This window comes from Salvelinus sp. IW2-2015, linkage group LG25 (genome assembly GCF_002910315.2).
Source record: "Salvelinus sp. IW2-2015 linkage group LG25, ASM291031v2, whole genome shotgun sequence".
In the NCBI taxonomy this organism is placed as follows: Eukaryota; Metazoa; Chordata; class Actinopteri; order Salmoniformes; family Salmonidae; genus Salvelinus; species Salvelinus sp. IW2-2015.
Window position 1 is genome coordinate 2,223,401 of NC_036865.1, and position 26,635 is coordinate 2,250,035.

General features: G+C 43.3%; 1 protein-coding gene across 7 annotated transcripts in view; it reads right to left on the reverse strand.

The window, feature by feature from the left end:
* LOC111951921 (serum response factor) overlaps window positions 1-21,226 on the reverse strand; it is a 63,002-nt gene extending 41,776 nt beyond the window's left edge. For 6 of the 7 annotated variants that reach the window (XM_070434859.1, XM_070434858.1, XM_023970270.3 and 3 more), the window contains exons 1-2: window positions 20,117-21,226; window positions 4,101-4,367 (exon numbers count right to left, since the gene is read on the reverse strand). In XM_070434859.1, the coding sequence (XP_070290960.1) occupies window positions 4,101-4,367; window positions 20,117-20,740 (891 nt within the window). In that variant the 5' untranslated portion in view covers window positions 20,741-21,226. The remainder of the gene's footprint in view (window positions 1-4,100; window positions 4,368-20,116) is intronic. The other variant, XM_070434860.1, reaches the window with a different exon arrangement.
* Between the last annotated feature and the right edge of the window lie 5,409 nt (window positions 21,227-26,635).

The window sequence follows — 26,635 nt, forward strand, 5'->3', positions numbered from 1 at the left end:
ATACCGTCGATCACCACATTCTTTTGGAGAGATTGGAAACCCAAATTGGTCTACACGGACAAGTTCTGGCCTGGTTTAGATCTTATCTGTCGGAAAGATATCAGTTTGTCTCTGTGAATGGTTTGTACTTTGACAAATCAACTGTAAATTTCGGTGTTCCTCAAGGTTCCGTTTTAGGACCACTATTGTTTTCACTATATATTTTACCTCTTGGGGATGTCATTCAAAACATAATGTTAACTTCACTCGCTATGCGGATGACACACAGCTGTACATTTCAATGAAACATGGTGAAGCCCCAAAAGTGCCCTCGCTAGAAGCCTGTGTTTCAGACATAAGGAAATGGAAAGCTGCAACTTTCTACTTTTAAACTCGGACAAAACAGAGATGGTTGTTCTAGGTCCCAAGAAACAAAAGATCTTCTGTTGAATCTGACAATTAATCTTGATGGTTGTACAGCCGTCTCAAATAAAACTGAAGGACCTCGCGTTACTCTGGACCCTGATCTCTCTTTGACGAACATATCAAGACTGTTTCAAGGACAGCTTTTTCCATCTACGTAACATTGCAAAAATCAGAAACTTTCTGTCCAAAAATGATGCAGAAAAATCATCCACTGCTTTTGTTACTTCTAGGTTAGACTACTGCAATGCTCTACTTTCCGGCTACCCGGATAAAGCACTGAATAAACCTTCAGTTAGTGCTAAATACGGCTGCTAGAATCTGACTAGAACCAAAATATTTGATATATTTCGCCAGTGCTAGCCTTCCTACACTGGCTTCCTGTTAAGGCAAGGGCTGATTTCAAGGTTTTACTGCTAACCTACAAAGCATTACATGGGCTTACTCCTACCTATCTTTCCGATTTGGTCCTGCCGTACATACCTACACTACGCTGCGGTCACAAGAACGCAGGCTCCAAATTGTCCCTAGCAATTTCTAAAGCAAAAGCTGGGGCAGGGCTTTCTCCTATAGAGCTCCATTTTTATGAATGGTCTGCCTACCCATGTGAGAGACGCAGACTCGGTCTCAACCTTTAAAGTCTTCCTGGAAGGACTCAATCTCTTCAGTAGTCCGTATGATGAGTGTTAAGTCTGCCCAGGAGTGTGGAAGGTGAACGGAAAGGCTCTGGAGCAACGAACCGCCCTTGCTGTCTCTGCCTGGCGGTTCCCCTCTCTCCACTGGGATTCTTGCCTCTAACCCTATTACAGGGCTGAGTCACTGGCTTACTGGTGCTCTTCCATGCCGTCCCAAGGAGGTCGTCACTTGAGTGGGTTGAGTCACTGACATGGTCTCCTGTCTGGTGGCGCCCCCCCCCCCCCTTGGGTGTGCCGTGGGGGAGATCTTGTGGGCTATACTCGGCCTTGTCTCAGGATGGTAAGTTTGGTGGTTGAAGATATCCCTCTAGTGGTGTGGGGGCTGTGCTTGGCAAAGTGGGTGGGGTTATATCCTTTCCTTTTGGCCCTGTCCGGGGGTAATCATCGGATGGGGCCACAGTGTCTCCTGACCCCTCCTGTCTCAGCCTCCAGTATTTATGCTGCAGTAGTTAATGTCTCAGGGGCTAGTCTGTTATATCTGGAGTACTTCTCCTGTCTTATCCAGTGTCCTGTGTGAATTTCTCTCTTTCTCTCTCTCGGAGGACCTGAGCCCTAGGGACCATGCCTCAGGACTACCTGCATGATGACTCCTTGCTGTCCCCAGTCCACCTGGCTGTGCTGCTGCTCCAGTTTCAACTGTTCTGCCTGCGGCTATGGGAACCCATGACCTGTTCAACGGACGTGCTTACCTGTCCCAGACCTGCTGTTTTCAACTCTCTAGAGACAGCAGGAGCGGTAGAGACACTCTCAATGATCGGCTATGAAAAGCCAACTGACATTTACTCTTGAGGTGCTGACTTGTTGCACCCTCGACAACTACTGTGATTATTATTATTTGACCATGCTGGTCATTTATGAACATTTGAACATCTTGGCCATGTTCTGTTATAATCTCCACCCGGCACAGCCAGAAGAGYACTGGCCACCCCTCATAGCCTGATTCCTCTCTAGGTTTCTTCCTAGGTTTTGAGCTAAAAAAAAACATTTTCAAAAATTGCATTTTAGGCTAGTGTGTTAAAACAACTAAAGCTTATGCGCACATTGTAAGCAAAATTAAAATCTTAAATAGGCGCATTTCAAACTGTCCTTTAGTGAGCCGCAGCCGGGAACTAAACGTGTAAATATTTGCATGAACATAACAGGACTCAACAACTGAGACGTAAACTGAACAAGTTCCACAGACATGTGACTAACATAAATGGAATAATGTGTCCATGAACAAAGTGAGGGTCAAAAACCAAAAGTAACAGTCAGTATCTGGTGTGGCCACCAGATGCATTAAGTACCGCAGTGCATCTCCTCCTCATGGACTGCACCAGATTTGCCAGTTATTGCTGTGAGATGTTACCTCACTCTTCCACCAAGGCACCTGCAAGTTCCCGGACATTTCTGGGGGGGGATGGCCCTAGCCCTCACCCTCCGATCCAACAGGTCCCAGACGTGCTCAATGGGATTGAGATACGGGCTCTTCGCTGGCCATGGCAGAACACTGACATTCCTGTCTTGCAGGAAATCACACACAGAACGAGCAGTATGGCTGGTGGTATTGTCATGCTGGAGGGTCATGTCAGGATGAGCCTGCAGGAAGGGTACCACATCAGGGAGGAGGATGTCTTCCCTGTAACGCACAGCATTGAGATTGCCTGCAATCATAACAAGCTCAGTCCGATGATGCTGTGACACACCGCCCCAGGCCATGACGGGCCCTCCACCTCCAAATCGATCCCGCTCCAGAGTACAGGCCTCAGTGTAACGCTCATTCCTTTGACGATAAATGCGAATCCGACCATCACCTCTGGTTAGACAAAACCGCGACTCGTCAGTGAAGAACACATTTTGCCAGTCCTGTCTGGTCCAGCGACGGTGGGTTTGTACCCATAGACAACGCTGTTGCCAGTGATGTCTGGTGAGGACCTGCCTTGCAACAGGCCTACAAGCCCTCAGTCCAGCCTCTCTCCGCCTATTGCGGACAGTCTGAGCACTGATGGAGGGATTGTGCGTTCCTGGTTTAACTCGGCAGTTGTTGTTGCCATCCTGTACCTGTCCCGCAGGTGTGATGTTTGATGGACCGATCATGTGCAGGTGTTGTTACATGTGGTCTGCCACTGCGAGGATGATCAGTCTCCCTATAGCGCTGTGTTAGACGTCTCACAGTACGGACATTGCAATATATTTAGCTCTGGCCACATCTGCAGTCCTCATGCCTCCTTGCAGCATGCCTAAGGCACGTTCACGCAGATGAGCAGGGACCCTGGGCATCTTTCTTTTGGTGTTTTTCAGAGTCAGTAGAAAGGCCTCTTTAGTGTCCTAAGTTTTCATAACTGTGACTTTAATTGCCTACCATCTGTAAGCTGTTAGTGTCTTAACGACGGTTCCACAGGTGCATGTTCCTGAATTGTTTACGGTTCATTGAACAAGCATGGGAAACAGTGTTTAAACTCTTTACAATGAAGATCTGTGAAGTTATTTGGATTTTTACAAATCATCTTTGAAAGACAGGGTCCTGAAAAAGGGACGTTTCTTTTTTTGCTGAGTTTAGTTCTGTACGATGGCGAGTCGTGGAGGACTCGCCATCATCGTTTAAAATCTACAGTTTGGGAACATTTTGGTTTCCCAGTAAATTACAACGGCGATAGACAGAGAGAGTACTACTCAACGAGAATAGCCTATGCAGCTGCCAACACCTCAAACATGTTGACACATTTACGGCGACATCACCCCAGTATTCCTACCACCAGAACAAGACAAAACTGTCTCTGAACCCTCTGAATTCAAGCAGCCCTTCGCAGCTTAAATAAARAAAAATTAACCACAATAACTGTTGGCATTACATTTTCCTCCTGTACCGAAATGTGACACCAAAACCTACCGAACCGTGGGTTTGGTGAACCGTTACACCCCTACTAGTCACTGCTGTTGCCTAGGGTCGGGTTTACAAAACTAGTTTGGTGACTAATGAATACAACCCCGGTCCTTACGGTGAAGAGCAGCATCAGAACTCACCTTGGTCTCCCCAAGGCTCTCCGACTCAGACACCTGGTAGGTAAGGTCCGTCTCCTCGAAGCCTGTGGCGCTCATACGCTGGTCAGTGGAGGGGTCGTTGCGGGGGGGCGAGTCTGGAGAATTGAGGCACGTCTGGATGAGGGCCTTGCCCGTCTCGCTGGTGATCATGGGCTGGAGCTTCCGCGTGGCAAAGGTGTAGACATGGCCCGTCTCCGCTGGCCACCAGTAGCAGGACCTGGTTCCTGTCAACGTGGAAAGCTCATAGGCCTGCCATGGGGGGAGGGAGATGACAATGTCAACATGCATTCAGCATTAGAATCAGCATGAGCATCGACATCAGTCTTGGAGGAATGTGCCTAAATAAACAGGGTAAGTTGACATTCCACCACATTCTCTAACTACACTGAACAAAAATATAAACGCAACATGTACAGTGTTGGTATGTTTCATGAGCTGAAATAAAAAAAATCCCAGGAAAGTTACGTACGTACATAAAGCTTATTTCTCTCAAATTTTGTCCCCAAATTTGTTTACAGCCCTATTAGTGAGAATTTCTCCACTGCCAAGATAATCCATCCAGCTGACAGGTTTGCATTTCGAGAAGCTGATTTTTGTCACACAACACAATGCCACAGATGTCTCAAGTTTTGAGGGGGTGTGCAGTTGGCATGCTGACTGCAGGAGTGTCCACCAGAGCTATGCCAGAGAATGTCATGTTCATTTCTCTACAATAAGCTGCCTCCAACAGTTTCAGAGAGTTTGGCAGTACATCCACACCAGCTCTGGACCTCCTTATCCGGCTTCTTCACCTGCGGGATCGTCTGAGGTGGGTTTGGGGTGGGGGGGGGGGATCTGAGGAGTATTTCCATCTGTAATAATGCCCATTTGTGGGGAAAATATATATCATATATATCATAAGGTGAATGCACCAATTTGTAAGTCGCTCTGGATAAGAGCGTCTGCTAAATGACTTAAATGTAAATGTTAAATGTGAAAAACTCATTATGATTGGCTGGGCCTGGCTCCCCAATGGGTGGGTCTGGCTGCTAAGTGGGTGGGCCTATGCTCTCCAGGCCCAGCCAAGGCTGCACCACTGTCCAGTCATGTGAAATCCATAGCTTAGGGCCTAATTTATTTATTTCAATTGACTGATTTCCTTATATGAACTGTAACTCAGTAAAATCTTTGAAATGGTTGCATTTATATATTTTTGTTCAGTATAAAACGAACTGTTTAAAACAAATCAAAACAAGAGTACCGTAAAACTTAGTCTCAAATAGCCGCCTGTCCCTTTTAATTGCCGGGCAATGGCACACATTTAAGCAAATCAAACAGCCGGTCTAAACTAATTGTTTGATGTTACCATGAATTGTTTACAAGGTTTCATTTTTGATTTCTTACATTAAATAATTCAGTATCGACTCAAAACATCATCCATTTTTATCTGCTAACAGCTGAGAACTGCTAGCTAACTGGTAAGCACAAAAACAGTCAACCACTTCGGGAGTACAGATTATTATTATTTTTTTAATAAAGCAAGAACTGCCGAAAATACAGAGTCAAAGAAGCGAATAATTATTCTGTGAAGATTAAATGTATCAATTCAAATGCTGGAAATCAAAAATAACCTTTATTTTCATAAGCCCGTCTCTAATAAGCGCCTGTTGTGTTCAGTGATTTAAGCAAATAAACATCCAGGCTATTAAATAGAAGTTTTACGGTAAATTACTTTCTTACCAACACTATTATGTGCATTGCACAGACTCAATTAGGAATAGGAAAAAACTGAGTTCCAGATGGTGCTACCTACAGATAACGGGTTAAAACTGCAGCCAACAAGCCAAGAAACACACACCAAGTCTAAAAATACCTCTGTGGTGAACTCTGACGTATAGCATAAAACTAGCTAAAATAACATGAGATAAGCCTCCAAGAATAGTGTCGGTGATATAGTGATACTGATTTTGTTCCTTACGACAGGGGGTCTTGGTTGTAAGGGAGAGAAAGGCGAGTGGTAGAGGTAATAACCATATAGGTCTTAAAAATGGAGGACAAGAGCAATAGCTCCTCTCACAGGCAGAGGTGGCTGTGAAACATGAGAACATGAGCTCTCCCGCCTTGCCATTCATTACACCAGACACTCACCGTCAGTAGTGTAGTGACCCACAAATAATGCAAAGATCTCGCATCCGAAATTAAACCCACACCGTGCGCTATTCTCACACACACTTATTGTTGCACTCGGGAGTGAACCCTGTGCACTCACTGAGAGAGCCTTTTGATTTACGTCAGTCATCGGTAATGTCCAGGATGCTTCTGGCGGACAGGGAGGGAGATGGAGAGTAGACACTACCATTACCTTAGTGAATACAATTGAAACATTGGCTYATGATTGACTTCATTGCTAGCCGCCGGGCATCATTCTGGCAGACATGCAGAGTAAGGAGGACTAGAGGGCGGCTGTCAAACACAACCAACAATCGTATCCMTGCTTGGGCCGACATCAAATAGCCTATGCGAAATCATAGGGTCTATATACTGTTATTAAACTAGAGTGCTGTTCATGCATGAGCAATCTCTATCGAAACAGAACTAAACGCATCACAGCTTCTTTAAGTTCAATTCTCTTTCAAYGAACTTCCCGATGTCCAGCTTTCAAGGAACTTTCAGACGTCACAAGGTTTTGGAAGTGTGGCCATGCATTCATTTGTTCACTATTGGCCTCAATCATCTCATTTGTAGATATAAATGTACTCCGTTCAGTTAATGTAGCAATTGGACAATGCTGAAGCTACTTATCTAATCATCTTTTGGCTGTAGTGAAATGCAACCCCGCATGAAAAAGGTAGAGGGGCAGAGATGGGTAAGCGCAACTTCCAACACTGTGTCCATCACACTTGCCAGTCCAAGCGGTGCAGGCTTCACCTCTAGAGCTGCGGTGTCAAATGAACGAATAAAAAAGCAAAGATAGCAAGCCTCTGGAGATGTTTTCATGCTCTGCAGAGCAGCGAAGACGAGACCTGTAGTCGCTTCAGTGGGTTCTGCAGAAGCGTTCTCAGAAATGGAGCGAGCGTGCAGCCTCTCAGTAACACTTCCAAAGGATTTCACCATCATTTAAAAACATGGAAATCATCTCAGTGACATGGATGATTTCATGTACAAAGAACTGTGTGGCAAGCTTGTCTCAGCCATCCCACGTCTACAGTATGTGTGTGTCAGGCTGCGTCGGGGTGGCTTGGTCAATACCCAAATGCACAGCTTGATAACTACATCATTTTGAAAATGAGAGAGGAGAAGTTTGTTCATTCCTATTTGTATCCTTTCGCTAGCTTGTTTGCTTTAGGTCTCCTGGTTGTTGCAATCCCTGACCCTTGTCGTCAATGTGTGATTATTCTGGCTGTGTGTCTGGGAACGAGGTTGCACACATACACACACACAGATGTATACAGTACCCTATGTGTATGTGCATATTGTGTATGCCGTCTGTCTGTAAGTGACAGACCCAACATCACGCCCCAGGACAGCCTAGAGAGCAGACACCAGACGGAAGAGGCAATCCACACAGCCAAGGTATTCATGTAAGCTCCCTTTCTGGCCTTACATGTAAAGCTATGGGGCATGTGTACTCATTGAGGACTACACATGGCCTGCTTCAAAAACAGAGCGATGCATAGCTCACACATCCTAACGGTCATACAGATCTATATACACTGTATGAAAACAGTGTGCATCTATAGATTAAACCACAGGGGCAGTAGTGAAATCCTGGACACGGAGAACTCAACTTGCTAGAGCGAGTGCGGGCTTGACAGTCCATTTGAATGAACCTGCATATCCTTTTCAGAACCAGTCAGATTACGGATCTAGCAGGCCATCAATTGCAATCGTATCACACGGCCCTGGCCCGCACCCTCAAAGAGATCTGAAACCTGCCTGCTACAGTGCCTTCAGAAAGGATTCATACCCCTTGAATTATTCCACATTCTGCAGTGTTACAGCCTGGATTCAAAAAGTATTAAATATCTGTTTTTCTAATCCATCTACACACAATACCCCATAATGACAAAGTGAAAACATGTTTTTGTAAATGTGTGCAAATGTATTGATAATGAAATACCTAATTGACATAAGAACTCGCACCCCTTTGCTAGGACATACCAAATTGAGCTCAGGTGCATCCAATTTCCTTTTATCCTCCTTGAGATGTCACTACAACTTGGAGTCCACCTGTGACCAATTCAACTGTTTGGATGTGATTTAGGAAGAAACACACGTGTCTGTATAAGGCCCCACAGTTGAAAGTGCATGTCAGAGCAGAAACTATACCATAAAGTCCAAGAAGCTGTCCGTATATCTCAGAGATTGTGTTGAGGAATACAGTACCAGTCAAAAATTTGGACACACCTACTCATTCAAGGGTTTCTTTATTTTTACTATTTTCTACCTTATAAAATAATAGTGAAGACTACAAAACTATGAAATTACACATATGGTAGTAACCAAAAAAAGTGTTAAACAAATCCAAATAGATTTTATATTCTTCAAAGTAGCCACCTTTTGCCTTGATGACAGCTTTGCACACTGGCATTCTCTCAACAAGCTTCACCTGGAATGCTTTTACAACAGTATTGAAGGAGTTCCCTCATATGCTGAGCACTTGTTGGCTGCTTTACATTCACTCTGCGGTCCGACTCATCTCAAACCATCTCATTTTGGTTGAGGTCAGGTGATTGTGGAGGCCAGGTCATCTGATGCAGCACTCTCCACCATTCTCCTTCTTGGTCAAATAGCCCTTACACAGCCTGGAGGTGTGTTGGGTCATTGTCCTGTTGAAAAACAAATGATAGCCCAAACCAGATGGGATGGCGTATCGATGCAGAATGCTGTGGTAGCATTTATTTCGGCTGCAATTTCTAAGGCTGGTAACTCTAATGAACTTATCCTCTGCAGCAGAGGTAACTCTGGGTCATCCTTTCCTGTGGCCAGTTTCATCATAGCGATTGATGGTTTTTGCGACTGCACTTGAAGAAACTTTAAAAGTTCTTGACTGGACCTTTACGTAATAATGGACTGTTGTTTCTCTTTGCTTATTTGAGCTGTTCTTGCCATAATATGGACTTGGTCTATCTTCTGTATACCACCCCTACCCTGTCACAACACAACTGATTGACTCAAACGCATTAACAACTTTTAACAAGGCACACCTGTTAATTGAAATGCATTCCAGGAAACTACCTCATGAAGCTGGTTGAGAGAATGGCAAGCGTGTGCAAAGCTGTCATCAAGGCAAAGGGTGGCTACTTTGAAGAATCTAAAATATATTTTGATTTGTTTAACACTTTGGGATACTACATGATTCCATATGTGTTATTTCATAGTTTTGATGTCTTCACTATTATTCTACAATATAGAAAATCGTAAAAATAAAGAAAAACCCTGCAATGAAAAGGTGTGTCCAAACTTCTGACTAGTACTGTATATCTGGGGAAGGGTATAAAACAATTTCTAGAGAGTTGAACGTTTCCAAGAGCACAGTGTTATCCATCATTGGGAAATTGAAAAACATTTGGAACTAACCAGACTATGCCTACAGCTGGCCATCTGACCAAACTGGGAAACCGGGCAAGAAGGACCTTGGTCAGGGAGGTGACCAAGAACCCAATGACAACTCTGACAGTTCCTTGGCTGAGATGGGAGAAACTGCCATAAGGACAACAGTCTCTACAGCAAATCAAGTTGTATTAGTCACATGCGCCGAATAGAACAGATGTAGAACTTACCATGAAACGCTTACTTACAAGCCCTTAACCAACAATTCAGTTAAGAAAAAACATTTACAAAATAAAAACTAAAAGTAACAAATAAAAGAGCAACAATAAAATAACAATAATGAGGCTACATACTGGGGGTACCAGTACTGAGGCAATGTGCGGGGGCACAGYTTAGTCGAGGTCATTGAGGTAATGTAAAGTACCAGTCAAAAGTTGACACACCTTACTATTTTCTACATTGTAAAATAATAGGGAAGACATCAAATCTAAGAAATAACACATATGGAATCATGTAGAAACCAAAAAAATATATTTTATATTTGAGATTCTTCAAAGTAGCCACACTTTGCCTTGATGACGGCTTTGCACACTTTTGGCATTCTCTCAACCAGCTTCATGAAGCAGTCACCTAGAATGCATTTCAATTAACAGGTGTGCCTTGTTAAAAATGTTTTGGGGAATTTATTTCCTTCTTAATGCGTTTGAGCCAATCAGTTGTGTTGTGACAAGGTATGGGTGGTATACAGAAGATAGCCCTATTTGGTAAAAGACCAAGAACAGCTCAAATAAGCAAAGAGAAACGACAGTCCATCATTACTTTAAGACATGAAGGTCAGCCAATGCAGAAAATGTCAAGAACTTTTAAAGTTTCTTCAAGTGCAGTCGCAAAAACCATCAAGCGCTATGATGAAATTAGCTTTCGTGAGGACCGCCACAGGAAAGGAAGACCCAGAGTTACCTCTGCTGCAGAGGATAAGTTCATTAGAGTTACCAGCCTCAGAAATTGCAGCCCAAATAAATGCTTCACAGAGTTCACGTAACAGACACATCAACATCAACTGTTCAGAGGAGACTGTGTGAATCAGGTCTTCATGGTCAAATTGCTGCAAAGAAACGACTACTAAAGGACACCAATAATAAGAAGAGACTTGCATGGGCCAAGAAACACAAGCAATGGACATTAGACCAGTGGAAATCTGTCCTTTGGTCTGATGAGTCCAAATTTTAGATTTTTGGTTCCAACAGCCGTTTCTTTGTGAGACGCAGAGTAGGTGAACGGATTATCTCTGCACGTGTTGTTCCCACCGTGAAGCATGGAGGAGATGTGGGGGTGCTTTGCTGGTGACACTGTCATTGATTTATTTAGAATTCAAGGCACACTTAACCAGCATGGCTACCACAGCACTCTCCAGCGATACGCCATCCCATCTGGTTTGAGCTTAGTGGGACTATCATTTGTTTTTCAACAAGACAATGACCCCAAAACACACTTCCAGGCTGTGTAAGGGCTATTTGACCAAGAAGGAGAGTGATGGAGTGTGGCATTATTGTGACCCATGACCATTATTGTGACCCATGACCAGCCTTTCAAAGCACTTCATGGCTACAGGCGTGAATGCTACGGGTCGGTAGCCATTTAGGCTAGTAACCTTGGAGTTCTTGGGTACAGACAATATGGTGGTCTGCTTGAAACGTAGGTATTACAGACTCGACCAGGGACAGGTTGAAAATGTCAGTGAAGACACTTGCCAGTTGGTCAGCGCATGCTCGGAGTACACGTCCTGTTAATCAGTCTGGCCCCGCGGCCTTGTGTATGTTGATCGGTTTAAAGGTCTTACTCACATTGGCTACGGCGAGCGTAAACACAGTCATCCTTAACAGCTGGTGCTCTCATGGATGCTTCAGTGTTGCTTGCCTCGAAGCGTGCATAGAAGTCGTTTAGCTCGTCTGGTAGGCTTGTGTCACTGAGCAGCTCACGGCTAGGCTTCCCTTTTTAGTCCGTAATAGTTTGATTGCTCTGCCACATTCAACGAGCGTCAGGCCAGGTGTAGTAGGATTCAATCTTAGTCCTGTATTAAGGCTTTGCCTATTTGATGGTTCGTCTGAGGGCATAGCGGGATTTATCAAAAGTGTCCGGGTTAGAGTCCTGCTCATTGAAAGAGGCAGCTCTACCCTTTTGCTCAGTGTGGATGTTGCCTGTAATCCATGGCTTCTGGTTGGGGTATGTACAGTTGAAGTCGGAAGTTAACATTCACTTAGGTTGGAGTCATTAAAACTCGTTATTCAACCACTCCACAAATTTCTTGTTAATCAAACTATAGTTTCAGTGGGTCAGAATTCCAGTGAGTCAGAAGTTTACATACACTAAGTTGACTGTGCCTTTAAACAGCTTGGAAAATTCCAGAAAATGATGTCATGGCTTTAGAAGCTTCTGATAGGCTAATTGACATAATTTGAGTCAATTGGAGGTGTACCTGTGGATGTATTTCAAGGCCTACCTTCAAACTCGGTGCCTCTTTGCTTGACATCATAGGAAAATCAAAAGAAATCAGCCAAGACCTCAGAAAAAAATTGTAGACTTCCACAAGTCTGGTTCATCCTTGGGAGCAATTTCCAAACACCTGAAGGTACCACGTTCATCTGTACAAARAATAGTACGCAACTATAAACACCATGAACTACGCAGCWGTCATACCGCTCAGGAAGGAGACGCGTTCCGTCTCCTAGAGATGAACGTACATTGGTGCGAAAAGTGCAAATCAATCCCAGAACAACAGCAAAGGACCTTGTGAAGATGCTGGAGGCAACAGGTACAAAGATATCTATATCCCCAGTAAAACGAGTCCTATATTGACATAACCTGAAAGGCCGCTCAGCAAGGAAGAAGCCTCTGCTCCAAAACCGCCATAAAAAAGCCAAACTACGGTTTGCAACTGCACATGGGGACAAAGATCGTACTTTTTGGAGAACTGTCCTCTGGTCTGATGAAATAAAAATAGAACTGTTTGGCCATAATGACCATCGTTATGTTTGGAGGAAAAAGGGGGAGGCTTGCAAGCCGAAGAACACCATCCCAACAGTGACGCACGGGGACTGGTGCTGCAGGAGGGACTGGTGCACTTCAAAATAAGTGGCATCATGGGGAACGAAAATTATGTGGATATATTGAAGCAACATCTCAAGACATCAGTCAGGAAGTTAAAACTTGGTCGCAAATGGGTCTTCCAAATGGACAATGACCCCAAGCATACTTCCAAAGTTGTGGCAAAATGGTTTAAGGAKAACAAAGTCAAGGTATTGGAGTGGCCATCACAAAGCCCTTACCTCAATCCTGTAGAACATTTGTGGGCAGAACTGAAAAAGTGTGCGCGAGCAAAGAGGCCAACAAACCTGACTCAGTTACACCAGCTCTGTCAGGAGGAATGGGCCAAAATTCACCCAACTTATTGTGGGAAGCTTGTGGAAGGCTTCCCGAAACGTTTGACCCAAGTTAAACAATTTAAAGGCAATGCTACCAAATACTAATTGAGTGTAGGTAAACTTCTGACCCACTGGGAATGTGATGAAAGAAATAAAAGCTAAAATAAATCACTCGCTCTACTATTATTCTGACATTTCACATTCTTAAAACAAAGTGGTGATCCTAACTGACCTAAGACAGAGAATTTTTATTAGGATTAAATGTCAGGAATTGTGAGAAACTGAGTATTTGTATTTGGCTAAGGTGTATGTAAACTTCCGACGTCAACTGTACGTACAGTCACTGTTGGGACAACACCATCGATGCACTTATTGATGAAGCTGGTGACTGATGTGGTGTACTCCTGAATGCCATCGGAGTCCCGGAACATACAGTGCATTCGGAAAGTATTCAGACCCCTTCTCTTTTTCCACATTTCATTACTTTACCTTATTCTAAAATTGATTAAATAAATGTTTTTAATCAATCTACACACAACACTCCATAATGACAAAGAGAAAACCGTTTTTTAGAAATGTCAGCATATTAAAAACAGAAATACTCAAACCCTTTGCAATGAGACTCGAAATTGAGCTCAGGTCTATCCTGTTTCAATTGATCATCCTTGAGATGTTTCTACAACTTGGAGTCCACCTGTGGTAAATCCAATTGTTTGGACATGATTTGGAAAGGCACACACTTGTCTACTTAAAGGTCCCATAGTTGATCAAAAACCAAGCCATGATGTCTAAGGAATTGTCTGTGGAGCACCGAGACAGGATTATGTCGAGGCACAGACCTGTGGAGGGGGGAGAAAAAAAATTCTGCAGCATTGAAGGTCCCCAAGAACACAGTGGCCTCCATCATCATTCTTAAATAGAAGAAGTTTGGAACTACCAAGACTCTTCTTAGAGCTGGCCGCCCGGCCAAACTGAGCAATCGGGGAAGAAGATTTATATAAGTAAATCAAGAAACCGATGGTCACTCTGACAGAGCTCCAGAGTTCCTCTGTGGAGATGGGAGAACTTTCCAGATGGACAACCATCTCTGCAGCACTCCACCAATCACACCTTTATGGTAGAGTGGTCAGATGGAAGCCACTCTTCAGTAAAAAGGCACATGACAGCCCACTTAGAGTTTGTCAAAAGCAACCTAAAATGACTCAGACCATGAGAAACCAGATTCTCTGGTCTGATTAAACCAAGATTGAACTCTTTGGCCTGAATGCCAAGTGTCACGTCTGGAGGAAACCTGGCACCACCGCTACGGTGAAGCATGGTGGTGGCAGCATCATGACGTGGGAATGTTTTTCAGTGGCAGGGACTGGGAGACTAGTCAGGGTTGAGGGKAAGATGAACAGAGAAAAGTACAGAGAGATCCTTGATGAATACCTGAGCGCTCTGGAGCAGGTTCTCAGACTGGGGGCGAAGGTTCACCTTCCAACAAGASAATGACCCTAATCACACAGCCAAGACAACGCAGGAGTGGCTTCGTGGCAAGTCTCTGAAAGTCCTTGCGTGGCCAAGCCAAAGCTCGGACTTTAACACGATCGAACATCGCTGGAAATAGCTGTGCAGCGACGCTCCCCATTCAATCTGACAGAGCTTGAGAAGATCTGCATAGAAGAATGGGGGAAGTCCCCAAATACAGGTGTGCCAAACTTGTAGTGTCATACCCAAGAAGACTTGAGGCTGTAATCGCTGCCAAAAGTGCTTCAACAAAGTACTAAGTAAAGGTTCTGAATACTTTCGTAAATGTCATATATGTTTTTTGCTGTCATTATGGGGTACGTGTGTAGATTGCTGAGGGGGAAAAAATTATACATTTTAGAATAAGGCTGTGGAAAAAGTCAATGGGTCTAAATACTTTCCAAATGCACTGTATTCCAGTCTGTGCTAGCAAAACTGTCCTGTAGCTTAGCATCTYCTTCATCTGACCACTTCCGTATTGAGCGAGTCACTGGTACTTCCTGCTTTAGTTTTTGCTTGTAAGCAGGAATCAGATTTGCCAAATGGAGGGCGAGAGYGAGCTTTGTATGTATATCTGTGTGTAGTAAAGGTGGTCTAGAATTGTTTTTCCCTCTGGATGCACATGTAACATGCTAGTAGAAATMAGGTAAAACGGATTTCAGTTTCCCTGCATTTAATTCCCTGGCCACTAGGAGCGTCGCCTCTGGGTGAGCATTTTCTTGTTTGCTTATGGCTTTATACAGCTTGTTGAGTGCGGTCAGTGCCAGCATCGGTTAGTGGTGGTAAAAAGACAGCTACGAAAAATATAGATCAACTCTTGGTAAATGGTGTGGTCTACAGCTTATCAAGAGATACTCTACCTCAGGCAAGACTTCCTTAATATATTAGATTTCGTACGCCAGCTGTTATTTACAAATAGACACAGACCGCCACCCCTTGTCTTACAGGAAACAGCTGTTCGTTCTTGCCGATGCAGAGACAAAACAGCCAACTGTATATAATCCATGTCGTCGTTCAGCCACAACTCGGTGAAACATAAGATATTACAGTTTTTAATATCCTGTTGTTAGGATAGTCTTGAACGGAGCTCATCCAGTTTATTCTCCAATGATTGCACAATGGCCAATAGGGCGGATGGTAGAGGTGGGTTATCCACTTGCCGACGAATTCTAAAAAGGGCACCCGGACCTGCATCCCCTGTATCGGTATCTTTTCTTCATGCGAATGACGGGGATTTTGGCCTGTCCATATCTGGAGTAAATCCTTCGCGTCCAACACGTTAAAAAAATATTCTTCCAGTTTGAGGTGAGTAAACGCTGTTCTGATATCCAGAAGCTCTTTTTGGTCATAAGAGATGGTGGCAGAAGCATTATGTACCAAATAAGTTACAAACAACGTGGGGGYAAAAAACACACAAAATAGCGCAATTGGTTAGGAGCCGGTAAAACGTCAGCTATCTCCTCCGACGCCATTCTCTCATGTACTTCACCAATCTGGGCTTTATGAGAGAGTGGCCAGACGGAAGCTGCACCTGAGAAAAAGGCACGACAGAACACTTGGGAGTTTGCTAAAAGGCACGTGAAAGACTGATCATAAGGCAAAATATTATGTGATCTGTGACACAAATGTAACTATTTGGCCTGAATGCAAAGCGCTATGTCTGGAGAAAACCAGGCACAGCTCATCACCCGTCTAACACCATCCCTACCGTGGTGGTGGCAGCATCATGCTATGGGGATGCTTATGAGCGGCAGGGACTGGGAGACTGGTAAGGATGGAAGGAACAATGAATGGAACCAAATACAGGCAAATCCTTGATGAGAACCTGCTTCAGAATGCAAACAACCTTAGACTGGGGCAAAGATTTATATTCCAACAGGACAATGACCCCAAGCACACAGCCAAAGCAACACTGGAATGGTTTCGGAACAAGAATGTGAAAATCCTTGAGTGGCCCAGCCAAAGCCCAGACTTGAATCRGATTAAATCTGTGGAAAGACTTGAAGATTGCTCTTCACCGCCMCTCTCCATCTAACTTAACAGAGCTTGAGAAAATCTGCAAMGWAGAATGGGAGAAAATCCCCAAATCCAGGATGTGCAAAGCTGATACAGACATACCCAAGATGACTCAAAGCTGTAATTYCCACCTAAGGTGCTTCTACAAAGTATTGACTCAGGGGTGTGAATACATATGTAAATTAGACAGTTCTGTACTTCAATTTCCATAAAATGTGCAACACTTTCTAAAAACATGTTTTCACTTTGTCATTATGGGATATTGTGTGTAGATGGGTGAGAGAAAAATAAATTTGAATCCATTTTGAATTCAGGCTGTAACAACAAAACGTGGAAGAAGTCAAAGGGTAAYAATAATTTCTGAAGGCACTGTAAATCCTGTCATACTTTGTCATAACCTGACTCAAGGCACAGAACAATCATGCAGCCCACTGTACAATACAGAAACCTCCGTTTCCACGACAACAAAGGAGGATGCCAAAGGGAAGAAAGCACAAGCAAAGCAGGGACTTGCTCATCCGTCAGATGAGATCAAACAATGCAGTGGTATCCCAATTATTTTGGAGAAACAATCCAAAAAGACTGTTTGTCTGCATTTGCAGCAGTTCTCCAACTTATCTTTTGTGAGAGAGATAACAGATGCCTCTTGGCTCAACAAAGCGCTGATCTGCCTCAGACATACGGTACTGTCTGAATTGAAACATAATGAGTGATCTTGGATACGATGGTACAGAGAATAGTGASTGGCGTACATTCCATGTGCATGCTTGGATACTAGAGCCTTCATGGTACGTYGTAGAACTGATGACGGGTTATGAACCCACTGAATCAGTGACTTGTCCAGAACATTTTGATTGGGATGGCCAAGGTGGGGCACAGATTTCACAAAATGTTCCATTCCAAGAGTAAATCACTTTTCTCCTGGTTAACCCGGTATTTCCCACCAAAACTGGAAGTGTCATTCAAAAGCATTATATAAAGCATATAAATAGGCCTATGTCTGGATTAGATTAGAGGTTTGATTGAAAATTCAGGCCTGATGCTACCTGAGCCATACATTAAACACATTTTGTGGGCCCTACATTAAAGATATTTAATGATCCCAAGCCCCCGGGAAAAAAAAAAATGATTGTGCTGTTATCCAATACATATKGTTTATGATATAGGCTACTGTACATTACGCACAACAGAAAAACATAAAAGCCCATAGATGTAGCTAGCTACAACACATTCGGAAATTATTCAGACCCCTTGACTTTTTCCACATTTTGTTACTGTACGTTACAGCCTTATTCTAAAATTGATTAAATTGCTGTTTTTTCCCCCCTCATCAATCTACACACATTACGCCATAATGACAAAGCAAAAACAGGTTCTAAGAATTTTTTACAAATGTATAAAAAATATATAAGAAAACAACATTTACATAAGTATTCTGACCCTTTACTCAGTACTTTGTTGAAGCACCTTTGGCAGCAATTACAGCCTTGTGTCTTCTTGGGTAAGACACTACAAGCTTGGCACACCTGTATCCGGGGGGTTATTCCCATTCTTCTCTGCAGATCCTTTTAAGCACTGTCAGGTTGGATGGGGAGCGTCGCTGCACAGCTATTTTAAGGTCTCTCCATAGAAAGCACACACATCCCAGCGTCACTCCACTTTTCTTTTCGCTGCAGCTAGCAACTGGAACAAGTTGTGGGGGGGGAAAAAACACTCAAACTGGACAGTTTTATCTCCATCTCTTCATTCAAAGACCCTATCATGGACACTAACTGACAGTTGTGGCTGCTTCGCCTGATGTATTGTTGTCTCTACCTTCTTGTCCTTTGTGCTGTTGTCTTCGCCCAATAATGTTTGTACCATGTTGTGCTGCTGTCATGTTCTGTCAGAGTTACTATCGGGTTCGTGGTCACCCACGTGACCAAGGCCCTTCTCCCCCGATTGCTCAGTTTGGCCGGGAGGCCAGCTATAGGAAGAGTCTTGGTGGTTCCAAACTTCTTCCATTTAAGAATGATGGAGGCCACTGTGTTCTTGGCGACCTTCAATGCTGCAGACATTTTTGGTACCCTTACACAGATCTGTGCGACACAATCCTGTCTCGTAGCTCTACGGAAAATGTCTTTGACCTCATGGCTTGGTTTTTGTTCTGACATGCACTGTCAACTGTGGGACCTTATATAGACAGGTGTGTGCCTTTCCAAATCATGTCCAATCAATTGAATTTACCACAGGTGGACTCCAATSAAGTTGTAGAAACATCTCAAGGATGATCAATGGAAACAGGATGCACCTGAGCTCAATTTCCAGGCTCATAGCAAAGGGTCTGAATACTTATGTAAATAAGGTATCTGTTTTGTTATTTTTAATATATTGAAAGAAATTAAATACGTTTCACTTTGTCATTATGGGGTATTGTGTGTAGATTGATGGAAAAAAATATGTAATCACTTTTAGAATACGGCTGTAATGTAACAACATGTGGAAAAAAGGGGTCTGAATACTTTCTGATTGCACTGTATCTGATGCTGTCTTGCCAAAAAGAATGACATCATTGTATTTTTGTCCAAACAGCATCACATGCTGACTACACCGGCCACAACTTCAGATGCAGCCATGGGGGTTTTCACTTTCAGACCTCTAATGACTTACTGTATGACAGAGAGCTAGAGCATGATGGAAGCATCACGTGTTCCTTACAGTGGTGCAGTGGCCTGTTTAGTCTGCCTAGTGCCCTTTTGACTGACCTCTGACCCTGGGGTTTAGTCATCTGTTGGCTCTGCCTTACACACTTTAGGCCAGGGGGTCTGTGATCTGAACTGCTGACCAAAGGCTGCAGTAGTGAATGTACAGTAGTGAGTGAGTGTTTAGTAATATACCAACGTTAGTTTGCAGTACTCCTACATCTTATTTTACTCGATTAGGTATTATAGTTACGTTAAAGGTTGAATGAGAAACATTCAATGTACTGAGCACAAACTGCTCTTTGAAAATATGATTCAATTAATATAAATTGAAAATAGTTTGCTAAAAACTATAATATTTCTACATTTAGATTGCACGTGTGTTACTGCACTAGGCCTCCTGGACACGGAGGTGTGTATGTAGAGGGTCATGGTCAGAAATCGTAATGTCAGTAGCTCTAGTCTATTTAAAGGACAGAGCCAGTCATGACTGTTGTGGCCTCCAGTCACTCAGGGCCAGGGCAGAGATGACATGTCCCACTTGGTTATTTACACATTATGTCTGGGAGTCTTATTACATCAGGTTATGACAAATTATGTGTGTGATTTTGGGTTGAATGGGCCTTCCACTGGTTAAAAAACGTAAGTCAGTGACACAAGGGAAGGTTATTGTACAAGAAAGTTGAGACATGTACCTAATGATTACATTATCTGTCAGTGTAGTCTATAGATGCCCCATACACATCAATCAATYCCACATCTTGTATGACCAAGTGACACACTTTGGAGTGGACACTACAGTGTCCCATCACACCTGAGTGTCACTGTTATCACTCACCTTCTTCATTATACCGGTCTTCCTCTTGCTAAAAGTGGTGTATCGCCTCAATTTGTTGTCGATGAATTCCATTTTTATCTTCACGCGCCCACGTGTCTTCTTCCCTGGCTTTGCGCCAGCAACACCTTGGGGGACCACACCATAACCCCCCGACTGTATCCCGGCCCCCTGCCCTGTCTCCGTAGCCTCCATCTCCAGTCTCTCCCGCTTTACACTTCTTCTGTTGTCCCCAATTGAACCCATCGGATCGTCATCATCCCCCGAGTCAGAATCAGCGTCCGACCCACTGCACCCCATTGGAGCACACTCTTTGTCCGGGTCGTACCGGCTGCCTCCGCGAACCCCAATTCCCATGTTCAGACCGATGCCTCCCTGAGCAGCGGTCTGTGGAATTGTCGGTCCCGTCCCGTTCCCTGGTCTCGCCCCACCTCTTGCACCCACCCCTGGACTGTTGCCCCCCAACATCCCAACCGCACTGATACTGTCGCTGACCCGAGTTTTCGATTGCCTTGCTCTGACCAACACAGGGCGAATCCCAATCACCCCAGAACCGTGACCTGTGTTAGCCCTGGAAGACGCTGACCCGTTTCCAGATTGTGCTGATCCAGCCTGGCTTGGTAGCATTCTAGTTAGAGGACCCGGTCCCTGAAATCGTCAGCCCACTGCTGGAGCGCGGGTCAGTAAAAATTACAGCACAGTTKATACAACCCAACCACCAAAAAGGTAAACAAACAACGAAATTGCGGACATTGCAAAATTGTCATCTGTTTGAAACCACTAAAGCAAACTTTCAAAAGTGATGCTGCCCCTGAGACCTTTCAGCCAGATTCAGTTTAGCTCAACCTCCTCTATTTCCAAAACTCAGAGCACTTTCTCAAAAAAAGGGAAAATCGAAGAGAGCATTCGTTATTACTCCGCCATGTCATGTAGTTCACACCATAATCGCGTAAAATGTCGTCGGTATCCGCCTTCAATTCACAAAGGCTGCAGATATTTAATAGAATATCACGCAATATCAGTCTTGCAGTCGTGCATTTTCACACAAAACTGATGTATTTTTTAAATAACGTATCCGAGAGCGGTCTACAACCCAAGATCTACTTTCCTCCTTATAAAGAGATACAATGTTTCCTTTTATGGAGTTGCATCTCCTTATTTGGTGAGTCACAGCGTCGTCTACGGATTGGCCGATTGGGATCTAGGTTGAGCTACCATTGGTCAATATGGCATGTTCATTAGAATAAATACCAAAATGGTTGCTGTACACTGTGGTCAGGCAAGGGGATGTTGGTCTTCTTCCGATGCGTAACTCGGAACTCAGACATTTCCGACTACAAGTGCGCAACAAAAAAAAACGATATCCGACTGGGGAAATAGTTTTGAACTGTCATCCAATTCGAAATTCCCAGTTAGCAACTTTGGAGCTCTAGAAATGTTCCCAAGACCACTGATCTCGTTTTTTTCCCCCCTAGTTCCCAGTGTCTTGAAAGCACCAATAGACGTTGCTGACGCATGATAGATCTTACAATGCCTGGAGAGGTATTTTAGGTATCAGCTTACCACATTATATGTTTAAAAAATAAATATTTAACCACATATGTTGTTGTTAATCGGCACTGTTGACATTGTCAACCATTAGTTGTTGCGTCACATTAGCCCTGTTTCCGCACGGACCCTTTAGACCGCAACACACAACTATTCCACAGAGTTTTTAAACCCAGAGGCGCAACCTCGCAAAACTTCCGGGAACACTTGCGAAGCAGACCAGGCTGGGTTTTGGAGTTTGAGAAGTCAAAGAGAACAGTGACATTTTACCTTAGTTTCTCGAAATCTAAAGGCACAACCTAGATTCGAGCCAATGTCTTAAGTAGTTGAACATGTTGTTACTCCAACCTCATCAAAGTGACTGACTGATACCTTTTAATRTTTGTGAAAAACAACTTCAAAAATCGAATCAAAATCTTTATATTGAAGGACTGCCTTTGATTTGATGGCCTGCACACATGCGTAGTTCAGCACAAGACGACAGGGGACTTCTACTGGAGAAGCAGTTTCTGCCCATCTTTGTAATATTTGGCTGTGTGCTCTGGGTCTCAGTAGCTAGCAGCTGCTGTAGAGCTGTCTGTCTCTCTTGTGGTGCTTAAAAATCCACAATGTGCTCAGCATTGAGCAACAGTTTTGAAGGAAAACTTACAGAAGATTCAACCATAAACACATTCCTAGGCATTTCTTTAGATGACAGCAAAAACTTAATTTGCACAGAAGTCAAGTCTACAGGCTCCTGAATAGCTTCTATTCCCAAGCCATAAGACTGRTAAATAGCTAACAAAAGGGCTCACAAACACAGACCACATGTAACCACGCCAGCCCAAGACCTCCACATCCGGCTTCTTCACCTGTGGGATCATTTGAGACCAGCCACCTGGACAGCTGATGAAACTGTGGGTTTGTACAACCGAAGAATCGCTGCACAAACTGTCAGAAACCGTCTCAGATAAGCTCATTTGCGTACTCGTTGTCCTCATCAGGGTCTTGACCTGACTGCAGTTTGGCGTCGTAACTGACTTCAGTGGGCAAATGCTCACCTTCGATGTCCACTTGGCGCGCTGGAAAAGTGTGCTCTTCACCGATGAATCCCAATTTCCAACTGTACCGGGCAGATGGCAGACAATATGGCGTTGTGTGGGGGAGCGGTTTGCTGATGTCAACGTTGTGAGCAGAGTCCCCCGTGGTGGTGGGGTTATGGTATGGGTAGGCATAAGCTAAGGACAATGAACACAATTGCATTTTATCGATGGCAATTTGAATGCACAGAGGTATCGTGATGAGATCCTGAGGCCCACTGTCGTGCCATTCATCCGCTGCCATCACCAGTGTGTTTCAGCATGTTAATGCACATGTCGCAAAGATCTCTACACAATTCCTGGAAGCGGAAAATGTCCCAGTTCTTACATGGCCTGCATACTCCTCAGACATGTCACCCATTGAGCATGTTTGGGATGCTCTAGTCTAGATTGACGTGTACGACAGCGTGTTCCAGTTCCTGGCAATGCACAGCCATTGAAGAGGAGTGGGAAAACATTCCACAGGCCACAATCCACAGCCTGATCAACTCTATGCGAAGGAGATATGTCACGCTAAAATTATTATTATTATTTTTTTGATTTTTACCTTTATTTAACTAAGCAAGTCAGTTAAGAACAAATTCTTATTTTCAATGACGGTCTAGGAACAGTCGGTTAACTGCCTTGTTCATGTAAATGAGGCAAATTATGTTCACACCAGATACTGACTAGTTTTCTGATCCACGCCCATACCTTTTTTTTAAAGGTACCTGTGACCAACAGATGCATATCTGTATTCCCAGTCGTGAAATCCATAGATTAGGGCKTAATTWATTTATTTCAATTGACTGATTTCCTTAWATGAACTATAACTCAGTAAAATCGTAAATATTTTTGTTCAGTGTACAGTGAGAGTGGTTACAGTTTCTCAGCCCATCCCTCTGCTTTTTACCGAAGCGGGTGGGTAGAACGCTTTGTTATTGTTTCAACTGCTGATTGCCACTTCAATTAGGGTCAAATTTGAACAATTTCTAAAAATGTGATTAYTAATCGAGTTAATCGCACAGAAAACAATGCGATGAACTCGATACATTTTTAAAATCATTTGACAGTCCTATGTTAAACACTTAGTAATAAAAGGTTAACGTTATATCAGAGGTAATTAACACCATAAGTCACCTTCCATCAAGGGTCATGGACCTCAAGCCCTCAGTAGTTTATTGTAGACTATACCAAATCAACAAATCAAATCAACTATACCAAGTCACATGGCAGAATACAACGGGTGTAAGCCATACAGTGAAATGCTATCAAGCTCTTCCTCAACAATGCAGAGTTCAATATCAGAGGTACGAAATAGAAAAATATCTTTAAAAAGGCACGGAAACAACACTAGGTCAGATAAAGATAAACACATGAGAAATAAAACACACCAAAATGTAAGCTATGCCTTCAGAAAGTATTCACACCCCCCTTGACTTTTTACACATTTGGTYTGTTACAGCCTGAATTTAAAATTGATTAAATTGAGATTTTTTTTGTCACTGGCCTAGACACAATACTCCATAATGTCAAAGTGGAATTATGTTGTTTGACATTTTTACCATTTAATTCAAAATGAAAAGTTGAAATGTCTTGAGTCAAAAAGTATTCAACACCTTTGTTATGGCAAGCCTAAATAAGTTCAGGAGTAAACATTTGCTTAACAAGTCACATAATAAGTTGCATGGACTCTGTGTGCAATAATAGTGTTTAACATGATTTTTGAATAACTACCTCATCTCTGTACCACACACATACAATTATCTGTAAGGTCCCTCAGTCGAACAGTGAATTTCAAACACAGATTCAACCACAAAGACCAGAGAAGTTTTCCAATGCCTCGCAAAGGGCACATATTGGTAGCTGTGCAAAAAAAATTAAAGCAGAGGATGAATATCCCTTTGAGCATGGTGAAGTTGTTAATTACACTTTGGATGGTGTATCAATACACCCAGTCACTAKAAAGATACAGGTGTCATTCTGAACTCAGTTGCCAGAGAGGAAGGAAACCATTCAGGGATTTCACCATGAGGCAAATGTTGACTTTAAAACAGTTACAGAGTTTAATGGCTGTATAGGTGTCACGCCCTGACCTTAGTTATCTATGTTTTCTTTATTATTTTGGTTAGGTCAGGGTGTGACGAGGGTGGGTATGCTTGTTTRGTATTGTCTAGGGTTTTTTGTATGTCATGGGGTGTTGGTAAGTCTAGGCATATCAGTGGTGGGCCGTCAGGGCCAGCAAGGCCTTCTCTGCTGGCCTAAACATCATCAGAATATAATTTTTTTTAAATATATTTTCCCACAAATATGTATTAAATTATTCCCCAGAGTAAGAGTTATACTCTTCATTTCATAGCTTTCCTCTTGATTGCACTGCTTCCAGCCCCAGGTTGAGATTTGGAGGGCTGGTCTTTATGTTAGATCTTTTATCCAATCATATTCAGCCATCATGTGTTGCCAGGGGTCTAAAATCTGCCCTCAGGCCTTCAGAATCAACAATGCGGGCGCTTGTAGCTTAAAGTGAATGGAAATGAAAATTTTGTGTCAACCAATCAGCTTTAGAGTTGGCTATTGTACGCCTGCTGGCTGGCTCCAGTGTTACACAGGAGCCAGCTAGCAGGCGTAGTGCGTGCACGTCTTTTGATTGGATTACCAATATTGAGAGGCAGGTCCTATGGGCAGGTCTATGCAGATCTAGGAAACGAATTAATTCGCGTACTACTAAGCTGTTTTTTCAACCCACAATGGCGGAAGGAGGAGAAGATATCGATTTGGTCGAGGATATAATTATAACGCCATTCTCAAGACAAACTTTTTAAGAAAAGTTAGACATTGTAAGGAGAGGTCGCCCGACGCCGACGCTACAAAGCCTGTCACAGCCAAACACTGTTTACCCAAAAATGTCAATTTTTGTCAATTTCAAGGTGACGCAACGCCTGGTTATACTGCGTTTCTGTCTAAATGTATAGTGTCTAGAGCCATGGCATCATAATGATGGTAATAAGAGGTGGATTAATTCGGGTGGGACTGTGTAGGACCTCACTGAAGGCCCAGGCCCCAGGCCCACGGCACGCCACTGAGGCATATGTATGTCTATGGTGGCCTGAATTGGTTCCCAATCAGAGGCAGCTGTTTATCGTTGTCTCTGATTGGGGGTCATATTTAGGTTGCCATTTTCCCTTTTGGTTTTGTGGGTTCCTATTCTATGTTTAGCACTAGCCATATTAGCTTCACGGTTCGTTTTGTTATTTTGTTCGTTTTGGTCAGTGTTCGTTCCATAAATAAAGAAGAATGTACGCTTATCACGCTGCACCTTGGTCTCCTCCCTACGACGGCCGTGACAATAAGAGAAAACTGAAGATGGATCAACAACATTGTAGTTACTCCACAATAATAACCTAATTGACAGAGTGAAAAGAAGGAAGCAGAATACAAATATTCCAAAACAGGCACTAAAGTAATACTGCAAAAAATTTGGCAAAGCAATTAACTTTTGTCCTGAATACAGTGTTATGTTTTGGGCAAATCCAACACATTACTCTCCATATTTTCTAGCATAGTGGTGGCTGCATCATGTTATGGCTATGCTTGTAATCGTTAAGGACTGGAGAGTTTTCAGGATAAAATAGAAACGGGCAAAGCACAGGCAAAATCKTAGAGYAAAACTTTGTTCAGTCTGTTTTCCACTAAGCACTGGGAGATTAATTCACCTTTCAGCAGTTCAATAACCTAAAACACAAGGCCAAATCTACACTGGAGTTGCTGACCAAGAAGACAGTGAATGTTCCTGAGTGGCCGAGCTACAGTTTTGACTTAAATCTACAGGCAAGACCTGAAAATGGTTGTCCTAGCAATGATCAACAACCAATTTGACAGAGCTTGAAGAATTTTGAAAAGAAACATGGGAAAATGT